At 41.1% G+C, this 18046-nt stretch overlaps 1 protein-coding gene across 1 annotated transcript in view; it reads right to left on the bottom strand.

The window, feature by feature from the left end:
* Positions 1-1902: 1902 nt before the first annotated feature.
* Positions 1903-18046, bottom strand: part of rims3 (regulating synaptic membrane exocytosis 3) — a 50668-nt gene continuing 34524 nt past the window's right edge. The window contains exons 3-7 of the mRNA XM_012874241.3: positions 6779-6920; positions 6583-6695; positions 4867-4968; positions 4642-4781; positions 1903-2602 (exon numbers count right to left, since the gene is read on the bottom strand). Of these exons, the coding sequence (XP_012729695.1) occupies positions 2390-2602; positions 4642-4781; positions 4867-4968; positions 6583-6695; positions 6779-6920 (710 nt within the window). The 3' untranslated portion in view covers positions 1903-2389. The remainder of the gene's footprint in view (positions 2603-4641; positions 4782-4866; positions 4969-6582; positions 6696-6778; positions 6921-18046) is intronic.

Below are 18046 nucleotides of genomic sequence, written 5' to 3' on the forward strand. Positions count from 1 at the left end.
TTATTATGCCATGATATAATGAAATCATGAGATTTTATTTAATGCTATCATACCGGCCCATGCCTAGTAACACATTGTATAAAAATATTTTTACAAAAGAAAAATCTAAAGAAAATTCAGGTCTTTAAAGTAATGACTTTTGTGCAAAGTCTTTTAACTCTCCTTACAGGATTTGTTTTTGACATGGTGTACAAAAATTAGTTGTTTTTTTTGTAATTAAATACCATAGATAAGTGCTTAGATGCAAGTCTACAACTAGAACTGACCTTTCTCTGCTGCTCCAGTGCATCTCCATAGTTTCAATATAAAATATGCTCTGGTTTTACATCCATGCTGAAATTCAAAGATCTGGAGATGTCCGATGCATCTCTAAGTATTTAAACTCCAGGACTTATGTAACAACACTCTTAGTAATAATAATAATAATCATAATCATATAATACAGAAAAATAGAAGTGGTTTACCACCATTCAGACTTAAAATGGAAAAAAATAATTCATAATTTACAATAAAGTGCTATCCAAAAAACACAAACATAGTGCCCAAGAGGGAATATAAGACCGGAATGCTGAAGGTTGTTGTGTTAGAGACATATTGCACCTGGAACAAGTTGAACTATCAGAATATGGCTGGTTACTGTAAGTGCTAGTAAAGTAAAGGTTCATGTCAGCAAAATAGAATATCATCAAAAACTTTATTTATTTGGAGAATTCAGTTCAAAAAGTGTTATATTTCAAGTGCTTGTTTCAGTTAATTCTATGAATTATAGTTTACAGCTAAGGGAAACCTAAAATGAGAATAGGAGAATATTATAACTAATGTTATTAAACAAATCGACACAAAAAGGATTTTGTTACATTATTAATATAACATGTTTTAGTATCAAAAATATTATGTTATGGCCTAAACTATCAAGGGGGAAAAAACTGCTGACACTCTTCATAAATAAGATAGCTAATTGCAAGAGAAATTAGCTTTAAACATAGATGCATATTAACGAAAGTTTAGTGGAAGGAAAAAGTTTGATCTATAAAAAAAAAAAAAGTGCACAAGAAACAGGGATAACCACATTCCTGAATCGATACGAGTTCCACTTTTGGAACTGAATTACTGATACATATCACCTTTTTTGATGATATTCTAATTTATCTGGATGCACCTACAATCCAACTGTAATGTCCAAAAATAAAAATAAAAGAAAAAGTCCTCAGAAATGAATAGACATGTTCACATATTTACAGCAGGTTCAGGGGGGTGGGGGGGGGGGGGGGGGGGGGGGGTCAGATGAGTAACCACGGAGAGAAAAGGGGCTGCAGCTGATGCTTTCCATCTCACCGAGCAGGAAGCAGAATTCAGGACATCGAAACAAAGGCAATCCAAACATGTGAGACCCCCCCCCCCCCCCCTCGCACCAGATGCAGAAGTGGTGAAGATGAAGGCCGGGGGCTGTTAAGTCAGCAGCAAGTGTGTGACTTGGGGGACTAATTGGTTTTCATCTTCCGCAAACAGCGATGGCAGTCTCCTCCCTCCACTTTGACTCAGCGCTCATACTTGTCGGGACATATTGGCAAAATAAAGCAGCAGCACTGCACTCCTGCTAACAGCGGTCAAGGCAAGCTAAAATCAAAAAATGTCTCGCAAGCAAGCATGCAGAATGCAGCCTATATATATATATATATATATAGAAAGACAAATAAGTATTTAACGATCTATTCGTATATATTTATATATTCATGTATAAACTCTGCCCTGTGAAAATCATACAATATAGCAGTGTTGCTACACTTACATAATAGCCATTATGTGAATATCATAGCCAGGTTTATGTGTTTGACATCCCGCTCTCCGCTTCCCTGTGTCTGCATGTGTGTAGAACGTATTCTTTTTTGTTTTTTTTTTTTGTTTTTTTTTTGCATTACATCTAAGTCATTGACTCTGCTACATATCCATACTTTATATTGTATACTAGTTTCACCTACTACTTATAGGAATAATAAGAACAACAATAACAATTGCTTTGGTTTTAAAAAATAAAGTTTTTTTTTTCCTTAGTTTGGCATAGAGAGTTTAGAAACTGGCATTGATCGTGGGTGGCCCTGGGATGAGACGCGCCGCGGAGGACTTGACGGCTTGGGACGCGGCGCGTGGCGCTCGGTTGTTTGTGAGAGATGAAGTGAACGCTACATGTTCGAGTCGTCGGTGTGTCTGCGTAGATTTCGATTTGGCGGGTGAATAGCGATGGACATGGAGGAATTAATGCTCATGGAATCGTGGGGTATATGCCACCGAACGAGCGGCGTTATGCCTAACTGCGTCGCGCTTGGAATACAGTCGTCGTGTATGTACAGTACGCGTGCCTGTGTGTCTGCGCTCGCCGTCTGCTGGGTGTCTAGGTGCACGTGGGGCTGGTGGCGCTCTCCAGGGAAGACTGCGAGAGGCGTCTGGTGAGGGGTCCGATGCTGGGGTCTGCCAGAGAGGAGGTAGGGAACAGCTTGTACCAGCCGCTGACAGTGGCAGACAGGTCCAGGTCCTCCAGGAGGATCTGAGCCATTCCCATGAAGCACTTGTGGTCCATACGCCCGTAATCCCCCCACACTATTACCTGAAATGAAACGGAACGGCAACACAAGCCTCTGTTAGTGGCGTCTTCTTGGACACAGAAGCTGTAGGAAAAAGTTGCATGTAAACCTTATCTCTGCATACAACAGGCCCGGTTGATATTTTTCACTGTAAACCCCAGGGTAGATTTGAAAAATGTGCATGTTTGCGAAAATTGAGGGCTCTTGGGATGCATTTGATTTACCGAACTCAGAATTGTAGCGGTGTCTTTGCCTAGCCAAGAAATATTGCTTTCTTTTAAAATATTAGACTTGGATGCTGAGTTAATTAAGGCTCCTTCACAGAGAATTAAGACTCCACGGTGGCAATTAAAAATCAGCTACATTGTGGTTGGTCTCCAGAGCTTCTTGGAGAGATCTTCTGACGTACATCAAACAGGAACTGAGTTTCCTATTACGGACCGTGACAGTTTCCTGAAAGTTTTGAGCAAGAAAACATCCATGGGTAGATTGTGTAGCTCACCGGTGTTGGGGGTGACATATCTGGGTCCTCTGTGCTGCCTCGGGGAGACTGGTAGCTTATTCATGAGATGCGGCCCGCACAAACCTGTATGGCTAATCACGCGCTGGCAGCACTTCAATTAGCGCTCCAAGTACTTTTTGCCAAGTGAGCTGCATTGAGCTTGCTAAATAAACAATTAAGGTAGTTCAAAAAGGAAAAAAAAATCCTTGATCAGGCGCCTTATTCATGGAGAACAAGCGTGTGCTTGCCATGGATAGGGTCCCATTTGGGGAAAGCACAGGCGCCTCCAAATTGCGCATTGTTGGCAGGCTGCTTGTAGACAGGGGAGTGAGGGAGAGGGGAGGGGTAGCTTGCTTAGGCTGCAGTTCAAGATCTGAATGTCTTTGCCACGCTGTCAGGGAGAAGCTGTGGTATCGTATTTAGTGAACAGGAGGGGGGGAATCAGAGAACGATGAGGAGGGTGGCGAGGACACGGTGGATTAACCAACAGTCACAATGCAACTTATAAAAAACAACTTCAGGCTTCAAACGGCTGCTAATATGTTCATGACTATACTGACCAGTAGTGGTCCTTCCTCTACAGCAGGGGTCTGCAACCTGCGGCTCTGGAGCCGCAAGTGGCTCTTTGGACCTTCCACAGTGGCTCTTAATAACTTTGGCTACAAATTGTATTTTTATTATGGTATTTAAATGTAATAATGATAATAAATGCAGGTTTTAGCAGTTTTTTCTTGGAATAATTGCTTTTAATTTTCACAACAGAATGGTGCTAAAAGCGCATCATTCATTATGTTGGAAACTATGATTGTTTTTACATCATTATCCACAAATATCAACATCCTGTTTTTTTAAACCTCAAAATAGACATAAAAGGGTGTTTCTTTAACGATGAAAATATGTTTCCTAAAGTAGATCTTGAAATTATAACTTTTTTCAAAAGTCCAGGCAACATTTGCAGCTCTGAACGAGTTTAATTCAAGTGGACTGCAGGCAAAATGGCTCTTTAGATTGTGAACGTTGCAGGCCCCTGCTCTACAGTATGGCTGAAACCGATGGTGGAGTCGCAGAAACGCGACATATTTAATGGGGAAATTCAAAATATCTTGAGGAAACGCCTGACTGTGGATGTGATAATCATAGCAGGATCAATTTAAAAGGACACCAGCGGGCAAAAAACCTACGTGATGGGTTTTCTAGCTTTGGCGTGATCAAAAGAGACACAGACTTCCTGGGGACCATAAGGTGGTCCTAATCTGGAGTTAAAGTAGCCTTATCCCAGTGCTTGCTTCACTTAGATCTCCTCTTCAGAAGTCTTTAATAAAACCCCACTTATGCACTCAGAACAAATGAAAAGAAAACTGAAACTATTTCAGTGGAGACCAAGGCTGACTTTCATATTAAAGCCAGGTTATAAGTTAAATAATTGAAACAAACAAATCCCTCATTGAGCAGCTATTTAGCTTAAGAATTTCAGCATTAGGGTGAAACTTTTTGATCTTGTTGGGCTGCTTTTTAAAACAAAAAAAAACAAAAAACAAAAAAAAAACAGAGACCAGTTACCTGTAGGACTTTGCCCTGAGGACTTTCATCAAACAACAAAGCCTGCTGGTAGGTGGGATCCAGAGTCTTCTTTACTACTTTGGTTTTCTTTTTGGCCAAGCACATCCCGTTCTCCAGGACATATACCTTCACATAGGTTGCTAAGATAGAAGATAGCAGTCAGCCTTCTGTATGGACAGCTGAGCCAAACTGTGTTGAACTTTTTTTAGCAGGTGGAATCGGTACCTGGTATGTTCTTGGAGCCCGGTTTTGGGGTCAACCCTCTGGCCTGGTTCACTTCCACCTCCAGCTGCCCTCCCCTGTCTACCATACCTACATGAACATCCCCTGAAGAGAGGGAACAAAGCACCAACACATTTGGGAGTAAAATAAATGCAGTTTAGCTCTGGAATTAAATCATAACCCCAGTCTGAAGATGCAGCAGGTGGGCTCTAACAGCAGAGGGCGACAAAGACCCACTAGAATGTAATACACAGCAGAGTAAGGTAACTGCAGTGTTTATTTTTTATTTTTTTACATTAAAAGCATTTATGAATATTATGAGGGAAATTTACATATTTGCACAAAAATGTACAGTAACTGACATGCATTTGGTGACAACTTTTTTTGATTACGTAGATGTGTAATTACATCTACGTAATCAAAGGTTCAATTTCAAATTGTCTAGATGGTCTGACCTGACAATTCCAGTTTAAACCAAAACCAATTTCTTCCAAAGATTAAGATATATATCTAACAACATAAGAAGGGATGTTTTTTTGCCATCATGTTTAAAGTTTAGTGTGTTCATAATTTCCATAAAAAAATGTAGAAAACTCAATGTTCTCCACAACAGACTAGGTTACTTGACCTTCTTTTTGCACAATGGGGAAAAAAAAAATCTCTGCACCATTTAAAGCCCATTACTAAAACCAAACAAAACAGCCTCACTGGATCCTTCTTAAACGAGACTATACTTCCTCATCTGCGTTACTTTGTCTTGCAATCTGATGTTAATCTATGTTTGAAAACTAACACTTTTGCTACATGCCTCCAAGTTCAGATAAACAGCTGCAGAGTTCAGGGTAATGTTGGGGGAGGGATGAAACTGACTTCTGCTAGACTGTTAATTGATTCCTGCATTTTACTGTAACTAATCTGCTGAGAGACAGCTTCATAATTTTAATGTTATTGTATTCAGGCGCCTTGAAAAATTCCACACTTTTTTTGAACTGTAAGCACAATCTTCAACGCATTATGTTGAGATTTCTTTGTGAAAGAACGACACATGACTGTAAATTAGAAGGAAAAGTATACACAGTTTTTTCTTTGCTGCAGAAGGCAATTAATTGATTGGACTGGATTCTGATTAGGGGTGTCAGAGTTAGAGGGAGTGCATACCACACTTTGAGATTTAGTATTAAAAAAAAAAAAAACATTTTCTAAAGATGAATAATTTTTCTTCCATCTCCCAGTCACGCACCACTTTGTGTGGATGTATCACATACAATCCCAATAAAACAATACGTTTTAGCTCTGATGTAACAAATGTTGAAAGTTCAAGGGAGGAAAAACGCCTCTGCAAGGCTTGGTGCCATGTTTACTGTGCACGTGTGCCATAACTGCAAACTACAGGTTACACAAAATCTGGCTTTTTAAACATGCTACCCATTCTAGTGTATTTATTAACCTTTATGCAACTGACCAGCAGACACACACAACAACTACCTTGGTAAAAAATAAATAAATAAATAACCTTGCACCTCTTGTGATTCATCTGAATTTAGCTCTTACACGTTGTACTATATGCTTCCACTTTACAAGAATTTTGAAAATAAAGAATGTTGAATTTTGCAACAACATTTGCAAAATGCAACACCCTGGAGTGGGCACATCCTTTAAAACTAAGTTTTATTGTGGTCTGTAACAGAAGAATGGGGTTATGCATCGCCCAAACCTTACCCATAGGGGGTGTAGCTAGTGTTTGCCGGCCTACGATCTGGGCGGGGCCAAGACCATCCAGGAAGTCGCTGAACTGACTCTCAGGCCCCAGGCGAGTGGTAGGGAAGACAAACCTAAAGGAGAACAACACAGATAATGATGGCCTGATGGAAAATCGTGGCGGGACACTGGCAGGAATAGATGCTCGGACACGTACGTTCCTTCGGAGCTGTTTGAGTTGGTGCTGCCATCGGTGGAGTCCTTGCTACCCTGCCGTGTCACCCGGTTCCTCATCTCCACAGCGATGCCGGTCTCTGTACTCCTTCGGATCGTGCTGCGGAGCTTCTTCATGCCCCCATCTAAAAGGATAATAATAATCAGAGAGCAAATCTTTAGCCGCCTTCGTTTCAGCAGGATAATTTTAAGGAGATGCCACAGAGTGACACAGAGCCAACACCTGTTGACACAAGTTGCCGGCAGTGAGCTCGCAGCTTATGGATGGCATCGGATGACCTGACTTTAAGTTTTTCAAGGCCCTCGTCTATGCTTTCTTTGTGTGTTGAACATTAAGCGCTAACACACACATCTGACGCTGACCGAGAATGAATGATTGTGGGACTCTTATTTTATGCCTTTTCAAAACCGATTCCTTTCCACTCAGGGGGAATTTAAATTCGCCTTGTGATCGGCCCGTTTCTGCGCTATTTATTTTGAAGCAAGATCACTCAGGCGAGAAGCCAATCTCACTTAATATCCTCTGGGATGTCCCTGCGATTCTGAAAAAAAGATCTTTCCACTTTTTCAGATATTACTGCCGTACACTCCATTTTAAACACACACACACACACAGGCCATTCGGCAGCTGCTCTAGCGGACTGGAGGCAATAAGTTTTCAGGCGGTAAAGAGTTTTTCACAGGTAGAAAAGCAAGCAAGCAAGGAGAATATGTAGTGCTTTGGCTTGGGGAGTGGGAGATTCAGTATAAACATGGCATTCTACCTAAACAGACAGGATGAACCAGGACAGCATTATTCAGAGAAGCCAAGAGAGCCATTGTAACTCTACAGACACTGCAAAGATCCACACTCCAGGTAAGATCTTTCAAGAGACAGAACAACTATTAATCGTTCACTCGACAAGTTGGGCCTTTACGATTGAGTTAGGAGAAGGAAGAGAACAGAAATCCAGGATGTGGTTTGCCACAAACAAAGCAACTGAGACCCAAATCAGATCTTTTGAACTTGCATAAAACCCCCTCAAACATACACTCAAGACTATTAATAACCCTGAACACAATTTCTCCACGGTGATGGCTGCACTTTAAACCTGGTTCTGCTGGAGGTTTATTCCTGCTAAATGGGGAGTTTTCCTCTCCACTGTTGCCACATGCATCCTCGGTATGAGGGACTGCTGCAAAGTCAACGACAACTGTCCGCTGTGGACTCTTTCAAAAGGAAATGCTGCTTGTCAGTGACTCCATGCAATCTGCTGGGTTTCCATCGAAGACTTTTAACCAATCTGCCTGCACGACTGGATAGAATTGAAGTTGTAAAATGCCTTGAGGTGAGGTGTCGTGAATTGGAGCTAATTTAAATAAAATGTTAATGAGTTGAATCGTGCTGTGGGAATGTCCTTTCGCTCTAGTGTACAGTGCTTTGAGTGGTCAGTATGACTGAAAAAGTGCTCTATAAGTTCAGTCTGTTCACCGTTTTCATCAAGAAACTGCTGGACTTCTTTTGTTTCCTGAAGGAGCTTCAACTCTCACCCGCAGACAGGCTTAAATCGGAGGCAACCGGACATTCGCTGTTCGATCTAAGCCTGTTTGCTGTTGCGATGACCCAGATAACTGAGAATTAGCAAAGGCATGTTCACCGCTCATTCAGTTGATTGTAACGAGGTTTTTCTATAAAGTACTGAATCAGAGGGGCTGAATATTAGAGCCACAACGTTTTCAGACTTTAAAACATTTTTAAAACTATGTATCCTTTCCTTCCACTTCACAAATATGCACTATACTTTGTTTTGCTCTGTTACATAAAATCACAATCAAGTACATTAAAGTTTGTGGTTTTAAATTTGTAAACTGTAATAAAGTATCTTGGTATCTGAGCTCAGGTACAGTGAGCTCAGATAGCAAGAAGAAAAGGGATGTATTTAAGCTTTACAGCGTCACTGCAGCTAAAAGAGTAGGTGCAGTTGGGCAATCAACTATTAAAGCACATACTCACCAGTAAAGCATTTAGAAATGAGACTGAGGCTACTTTTTGGAATTGTTCTTAAACTTGAGCCTTTTTAGGAGAAGTTGTATTTTTTATTTTATGTTTTTCTTTGTAAAGCCATATAATTGTGACTTATAAAACATAAAATTGCTCTAATGGTGCTACATATATCTTGCACCTTTTGTGCCAGAACATCAGTTTTGAGGGAAGAATCCAGAACGGTAAGAAAATAACCTCTCATGTGTTTAGGCCAACTTCATACCAGATTAATCGTCTCCAGGATGTTCCAGACATTTGTGGATTCATGACAGCTTCCATAAAACCAGTCAGTCCAAAGGCAAGCATGTTCAGAGAACTAATAATGCATTATTAGTTCTCTGAACACAGGAATTTATTTGATGCTTACCTGCACCAGGATGTTTATCATTGCAAAGAAGGATTGTGGGTTGCTGTGCACTGCACAATACAGCCCAATACTGTAATTCTAATATGACACAGAGCTCTGTGCACAAACTTCATCGAGTGCAGTGAGAAAATCCTGCAAAAAATTATTAACAGATCACAGTGAGATGATCAATTGTTGATTAATCATCGATTGATTATACTGGAAACCCTTCTAGCTGCTACTCATGCTATCCTTCATCCTTCTAATTCATGCTCCTCATAACTAAACATGAGAACATGGCTCCTCCCTGACAGAGTTAAAAACACATTTTACATTTAACTGCAACCAAAAAAACTCCCTTCAGTCTCCTAGCAACCAGCTTATACGTGCAATTTAGAGGTGTGTGCGCCTCTCCCAGCAGTGGGGAGCTATCCAAGGAAGACCCATCTTGATGCCTGCATCACGGCTGCAGTCTTGTGAATGTTAGGAACAGTCGGGAAACTCTCACACAGCATCACGTGCAATGGGGAGTGCTCAATGAACTATAGAAGAGCTTTCAAAGAAATCGTAGGGACCATCCCAGCGCTGGCAGACTTTTTTAAGCTCACAATGCGGTCTTAGTTTAATTTTTAAGGAAGAAAATGATCTTTAGCAACAAATAGCCTACCACATACATGCATGTTTATTAGTCTTACGTTGAAAACAAATTGATTGGCTCGTGGCAGAGAAGTGTTGATTGCACATGGTTATGTTTACATACACTGACCACACTCGGAGAAAGGTTCCGGTTCAAATCTCAGCTGGACCACTCTCATAACAGGCTGTTTCGGGTATTCCCTCTTCCTCCCACAGATGAAAAGCATGCATATTGGGTTAATTGGGGATTCCTGACATGAATTCTGTCTCATACCTTTGCCCCTTCTACTGTACTTAGCTGCTTCCTTACATTTTGCTCACTCATGCCAGGGAGGGGCAGGTCTTTTGCTACATCAGACGACTTTTATGGAAAGCATAATCTTCTGTATTGAGAAGGTTCCTTCAAAAGGTGACAAAAATACAAGTCAAGAGTCGACCAGGTTTGGAGTTACTTTCCTACAATAAAATAAATAAGTTAAAACATCAGTTCTGTACCTTAAATCTACTTGAGGGTAGTTTAGGGAACCCTCAGAAAAATATATTCCTCGATAAAGTATTGCGCGGTACACATATTTTCCCCTTTGTGTTTTTATGAGAAGTACGGCGGCACAGAGATGAAGCACACTCATGGAAGAACACAGCAGTAATATTAGGTGACCTCTGCAGATCTTTACCGTACAATATTTACAGCCAGTGCGATCACTCTTCGCTGCAAAGCAACAGGTCAGAAATATTGAAGGACTTTATACGTTGGTTTATCCGGTAGCTCAAAGATTCCCAACTCGCTAATACTGTGTTAACCAACTTGTTATAATAGCATTAACAAGGTGAGCGACCAGGTGAGCATTGCCTCTGCACAGCTCATTAGGACTGCAGCCGTGGTACAGGCAGAGCCGTGTACGCTATAGGAGCCCCGACAGCACAGAAAACGCAGTGAAGTTACTTAAGGAAGACTTTTAACAAGCCGTTTGCTCATTGTCGCAGGGTTAGAACACACCCAGCTACAGCCGTCCCACCTCATTAGCCCGAGCAACTCCAGCCTCATTAAGCATCCCTGCCATGCCCGTCTCATCGCCATGACGACCACAACACCGTGCATCGTCACCATCGCTATGGAGATAAACAAAGGCAAACAGAGCTGCTCGATGAGACTTCAGGGATTCGAGGTGATGGGGATAAAAGGGCTCGAATCAGCGACGAGGAGTGGCACAGACGAGGAGAGGAGGGAGAAAGAGGAGGATGAGAAGGATGGGGTCCCACGGGTGTTCGGGAGGAGGAGGAGGCCGCTACTGTCTTCTAGTGCTTTCTATTTATAATCCAGTAGTCAAGAATATTTCCAACAGTGTGTGTGTGTGTGTGTGTGTGTGTGTGTGTGTGTGTGTGTGTGTGTGTGTGTGTGTGTGTGTGTGTGTGTGTGTGTGTGTGTGTGTGTGTGTGAGAGAGAGAGAGAGAGAGAGACAGAGACAGAGACAGACAGAGAGAGAGAGTTAGTTTGCGTGTCTGTCTTAATAGCATGACACCTAGACAAACTCCATGCGCGCTTCTGCTGCCATGACAACCCCTGCACTCGGATCTGGACCCAGACAATGCCACCCGAGACAACCAGCTCATCTCCTGTCACTTTTTTATTATATTACTGAGGCAACACTTCAACTGGACTCCTCGCAGCAACAACAACAACAACGCTTACAATCTGACCCCAAGGGCCTCATTAAAGCGTTGGTCGTACAAATATTGCAATGCTGCAAACCTTCAAAGACATGCTAGGGTTAAGGATCCCACTGCATGATGCTCCTGATACCATATTTTATTGAGTAGATGCTTTCTTTCACAGCAAGGATAGGGAACACGGTCAGAGTTGATGGGAAGATAGATGGAGTCCTGCAGACGGATTCTGCGGCACCTCTTCAACTCTAGGTTGACCCACTAGAAGGATCCAGGACTGTGGAAGACATCTTTCCCTTTTCTAGTACCAAAGAAACAGTTACGCAGTCTAGAAGAAGGTACAGAACAGACTGTACTTTTTGAAGAACCTTGGGTCCTTCAGTGTTTACCGATTATGTTGTAAAGAGTACGGTCCCTTCTGCTGTCATCGACTGGAGCAGTAACATTAGAGTCAGTGACTTCAAAAAGCTCAACACATTGATGAAGAAGGCTGGTTCTGTTCCTTCAAACTCTGAAGACCAATTGTGCAGATTTTTCATTGACAATTTCAACCCTACTCCGCTCTTTTCTGCTCTACTCCAGGTTTTCCTGTTACATTACCACGGACCCACTGACGGCTGGAACTGTGGCTTCAAGCCCAACGCACAGCCGTCAGTGTTGTGCGCTCTGCCGCTGTTAAGCATGACTGCCTGATCAACACTTTCAACAAATCCACGAGAAATGGTAAAGAATAAAAATGTAAATAAATCGTTATAAATAGTAACATAAAAAACTAATAAAAAATACAAATGATATTTGGATCACTCTATCTCCAAAAATGTCTTAAATATTTGTTGACTAATCCACTCTCTATTAAATAATGGGACCCGCCTGAACTAATAAATAAGGCCCAGCTTCTCTCTGCCTGGACAGGTATGGAGTGGAGGTGACAGAGGTCTGATAATGATAAGGACTTTAAAGTGCAAAACCGCAAACTTGATCGCAGTGAAATAATTTTTTTTTAGGTTGGATATTGAATAGGGCTGCACAGTCTTGCAGTCGATAGCGCTGTTGCCATGCAGCAAGAAGGTCCTGGGTTTGAGTCCTACCCTAGCCCTGGGTCTTTCTGCATGTTCTCCCTGTGCATGTGTGGGTTCTCTCCGGGTACTCCGGCTTCCTCCCACAGTCCAAAAAACATGACTGTTAATTGCCCTCACTAAATTCTCCTTAGGTGTGAGTGTGTGCGAGAATGGTTGTCTGTCCTGTCTGTCTCTGTGTTGCCCTGCGACAGACTGACGACCTGTCAAGGGTGAAGCCCGCCTCTCGCCCATTGACTGCTGTAGATAGGCGCCAGCACCTCTCGCGACCCCACAAGGAATAGATGTGTTAGATGGATTGATGGATGGATATTGGATGTTCACGTTGAGCTAATTTAGCAGATTTGGGTTAGATCCGCTGCAGCTGCTCTCTGACTTCTCCTTCCTTCCGCACGCAGTGGTTCGACCAGGGCCTGTGAGCACATTTTTGAACCAAACACTCTATAGAGACCAAACTTATTAGCGTATAGTGTGTGTAAAATGAGAGAAAGCCTCCCTGGATCTGATTTAAGTTATGTAATACTTGTGTCTTTATTGTTTTCTTTTCTTTCCTTCAGGTATGGTGTATGGTTTGTAAACAAAATAATCATATTTTGGTTTGTTCCCCTCCGTTCATGGTGGTCCTTAATATCAACGTTGTCGCTTTTCACTTTAACTGTTCCCTGGACTTCCTTGGAGGAAACCTTCTCGTTTCTCCTCATCCCGTGGCCAATTAGTGAATAGCAGTCTGTTCACGTCCCGTTTCAGTCCTATTCAGCTCCGGTCGTACTACCTCCTCAGTGGGTATGAAAAAAAAAAAAACAGTTGGTACGAAAAAACAGTGTTATAAATGGAAAGAGGGTGGAGCCGAGTAGAGTCAAGCCAAGTTGAGCGCATGGAAAATGGGCATTAGTGCCTTAACCAGGTACTAGTGTCAAGGTTTATAAAAAGATAAAGTCGTAAAACCACAATAACTTTCCTTCATACTGTACTTACTGGAGTTTTTTGTGTTGTTTTGTTTTGTTTGTAGTCACTTAGCTTGCTGAAAGACGGCTCCCTTGCTTAAAAATAGGGCAGCATGATATTAGGAACTCATGACATTGCAATACAGTTGTTGATATTGCAATGAATATATTGATTGTTATTGGCCTTAAAGTCACTACTCTCTGTGTGCTACATCACCAGGATGTTCATATTGCTCTTCCTGGACTTTAGCATGTTGCTACGAACAATTAAGATCCGGTATGGACAGTTAATGTCCGTCCAACAGGCAAAACATATTTTAGGCAAATAAAGTTTGAGTAGCACATGAACAATTTTAGCTTATCAAATGTTGCATCCCAGCAGTCCTTTGCTGTCGTAATACTGCACACATTGACGTAGCACTGCTGATAACAATTCTAAATATTGTGCAGCCTTTCTTGAAAGACTAAAAGACATACAGCAGGAATGTTGCATCAAGAAGACTGATTCTGCCTCAGGGGAATGAAGTATTAATCTAAAGTTTTATGGGGTTTTTTTGCCATGTGGCTGACTTTGCCCAACATCTGAAAACTGATTTGTAGATTTGCCTGTTATTGTTTTGTGTTGTTTTTTTTTTATCTTTGCCTTTAAATTACATCTTAGTATCTTCCATCTTTCTTCATTGCAGATAACATAACATAAGCGGAAGCATGTTGTACGACTTTATGAGTTGTTCTACTATGTTTCGTAGAGTTGTTCTACGAAGCTATGGGTGGCATCACAGATGGATAAAACAAAACACCAAACACCTTGAGGTTTTTTAGTAAACAAATTATTGTACTGACTTGATTAATCATCTCATTCCTAAATGCATCCGCCATCATTGCAAACAAATTTGTTTCAGCTCGGCCAAAGCGCAGCTGAATCTGAGATCTTACACCCAACTGGAAAATTCTTAGTGGTCAACTATTAAGAAGCTATTCATTTAGACTTTATAGCCAATGATTTGTCTTCATGCCCCTCCTTACTCATCAGAGCCCCCCCCCGCTCCCCTCAGTGGTGTAAAGCAGTGATCTCTTCCTTCCTATTTAATCCCCTCCTCCTCGCCTGCGCTTTCCATCCAATCGTTTCCATGGCAATGCCTTCTGCAATGCACCAAGAGCCCCGGCCGGCATGTTCGCTCACAAGCCTTTCCTCTTACTCTGTGTCTTTCTCAGGTTGTATTGTCCTCCCCACAACTCTTGATCCTCAGCTACTCGCCGCTGCTTTCTCTGTCTCTTTGCTTGGCCTCGAACTCTTCCTTTTGTCTACTGCCATTAAACGCGTCTCTTTTTTTGCTGCTGCCTTTACCTGTTTCTACGTTGTTTCCTGTTTTTTTTTGTTATTTTTGCCCCTTCTGTCCATCTTTATTACGCAACTCGTATCTATTTTTCACCAATTTATTACTCACCGTAAATAATTGAGTGTATTTTCTCCTGCCCTGCTGGTGAACTGACTCTGTGGTATTAATACCAAACCCACACAGAGATACATCCTGCAGTAATAGAAGTTGAATGTGTTGGAGTGTCTGAAATTATTTAGAGAAGGGATTTTCTGGGTCTTTGAGTACATCAGAACCCTTAATGTACCTTTTGTCTTCATTATCATACCTAAAAAAGAAAAAGGAAATACACAGATCATTTGTAGAAATGTGTAACTAGCGATCAGATGCTCAGAACTTTCCTTTTAAGTGGGATATATATATATATATATATATATATATATATATATATATATATATATATAGTTGTTTTTTTTTAAAGTGACATGAAAGTAACAAGATAGGGCAGACACATGCTGCATGTAGCAAACAGATATATAGCCATAGAAAGGGGAATAAAGATAGGCGGGATTACAGAAAACGCCAACAATGCAGAAAAGAGCATCACACACTGAGGTAGCCTGCACACGGCTCCAGTGTGTGTGTGCGTGTGTGTGTGTGCATGTGTGTGTGTGTGTGTGCGCGCTCAGCAGCATCATTAAAGCCGCTCTGACATTTGGAGAGAACACTGATGAAGCCTCTCTCATTATATGCTGTAATATAGGATGCTGTTTTTACTCCCCCGGCCGCGCCGACATGCCTATTGGATGCACCGGTGACGGCAACGATCTGCCATGCATAGCAACAGTAACCAAGGAAGGGTGTTGGACATGAAAGACCTGCTGTGGCGTCTCTACCACCGAAGTCCCGTTAAATGTGGACCACTGGGAGACCGACGGTGGAAGGCTCCGAAAGACAACAGATTGTGCAGGGCAGTGCAGGCGGTGCTGTGGGAGCTGGATTAATGCGCAGCGTCAAAGAGTCAGCGTAAATTTCAGATTCATCGAGCTAGCTATGGGAGGCCGTGTTTTCTTTGTTTTGTTTTTTTTTCATTTTACTTATACACCGTGTCAGATAAAAACTACTTTGCAAATGAATAACTGTTGTGGACAGTTTAATAGCTTTGCACTCTGGAATAGGGGTGCCCAAAGTGTGACCCGTGGACCATTTGTGGGCATTGGAATGATTTTGTGGGGCCTCTGACCACAATCAAGATTTGTTCAAATTTGCTCCAGCTTAAATGATTTGCTTCAATTGGTGGCAAGTAATTGAATTGAGTTGACCCAATGTCATTTGTTTAAAATGGTTTAACTTGACAACTTATAAACCAAATAAATTAAGTTGCATGAACTTAAACCAATTACTTGTTACCAATCGAAGCAATTCATTTATGTTGGAGCTGGATTCACTTTTTGGAGTGCAGTTGATGCAGATGGACCATTAAAAAAAATGGGAATGATTTACGTGTATGCGAGACCTTTCAGACATGAAGCAAATTCAAATGAAAATAGAAAATCTTGGTGACTAACTCCAAAACAGAAACGGGTGCACTCATCCATTAGACTACAGCAAGGGTATGGGAAGAAACAGTGACTCATCTATCTCATGTAGCCTGAAAACAGACGTCATTTTTCCAACATGTTGGTTCCGACTAGCAGGAATATTAACGATTAGTTGTGGTCCAACCAGCGTGCTGACTTGAAGCTGATGGAGAATCTTTGGAGGGAGTTAAAAATTACGACTTGGTTTTTATCAAAAACAAATCATCAAATTACCAATGGATACCAAAAATATATATATATTTATATTTCAGAAGGGTTTAACTTATGTAATACCATGATATAAATAAGTTTTAACTTACAAATTTCCTTTTTCGAATATATTTATAAACCCTTTTTAATTAAAAAAATGACATATTGTCTTGTATCCTTTGAGACATGCCTGTCTAATTTCCATCAAGAGAGCGACTTTTTTATGAAAATAAACTTAAGCCAATTATGTCACAAATTTGGACATGTTAGTTTCCTTTTTGCCTGCTTTACGATTTTACCATTTACTGCTAATGTTACACTGTTCTCTAATATTTATATCCCCTAAAGCATACAGAGAACATAGTGTGGCAGTCTAATCCAATAATCCAAGTGTTGTTTTCTGTTTAATGATTATACAGAGGAATTAAACAAATCTAATCTCCTGTGTTGTCCTTGTGTATAAGACAGACTGTCCAGAGCAGTAATAGACCAGGAAGTAGTGGAAGGGATTGGTCTGTGACAATAAATAAGTCATTTAGCACCATAATCCGTAGGAAATGATTTCTTGAAATCGAAAGTCTTCATGTGTGGCAGGATGTCTGTCAATGCGTGAATGTGCCCCACTGGCTCTCATCTAATGGCAATTAATAACAATAAGGAAAAGAGTAATCTAATTTAGATGTAATTTCCTCGTGATTACTCAACTCGCTGCCTGATGACCATGTGATGAGCACTTGCAAGACGGCAGTTTATAAAGAGGAAAGAAGCTGTGAAGAAAGAGACAAATAATGCATGGCAATCAAAACTTGTTGAAACACCCTTCTTAAAAGCTAATCATTTGTGCTTTTAAAACCTCTGAGGCCCATTGCTCTCTGCAGCCACGTACAGTCATAATTCATAGTTTGAATATGCATTTCTAAAATGCTTGTTTGTCAGATTCAAAGTACATTTGAAAAGAAAAAAAACTTTGAGTCGGTATTAAACTTCCTGCCTAAGATTGTTGTTGTTGTCTGATGCAATATTCTAATCCTAAATGCAGTGTTTTATTAGCTGGAGGTGGGAAAAACGAGAATTAACAGAAATAAAGGCCTTAAAACATCACTGAGTTCATCTATATACTTTGTTTCCCTTAGTGAACTGCGTTACTAAAATAAATGAACTTTTTATTAATTTCCTAATTTATCGAACATGACCGTACATCTTGATCAGCTTGGAGCTTGCCAGTGAAGACAAGGATTTATTCCTACATAATTTGGAGTGTGCTGTCCTACAGTCCTTCAAGTGGATAACAGGAGGCATTCACGTTGCCCTTTGTCTGACTTTACAGGCGGTTCTTTTCTCAGAAGTAGTCAGAACATCGAGTCCAACCAAATGTCTGAGCTTATTGTGCTCATTAACGTAAGGACCTAAGAGAGAATTAGTTGCTCTAATGAGAGACCTCGGGGTTCAGTG

This window comes from Fundulus heteroclitus, chromosome 13 (genome assembly GCF_011125445.2).
Source record: "Fundulus heteroclitus isolate FHET01 chromosome 13, MU-UCD_Fhet_4.1, whole genome shotgun sequence".
NCBI classification, from domain to species: Eukaryota; Metazoa; Chordata; class Actinopteri; order Cyprinodontiformes; family Fundulidae; genus Fundulus; species Fundulus heteroclitus.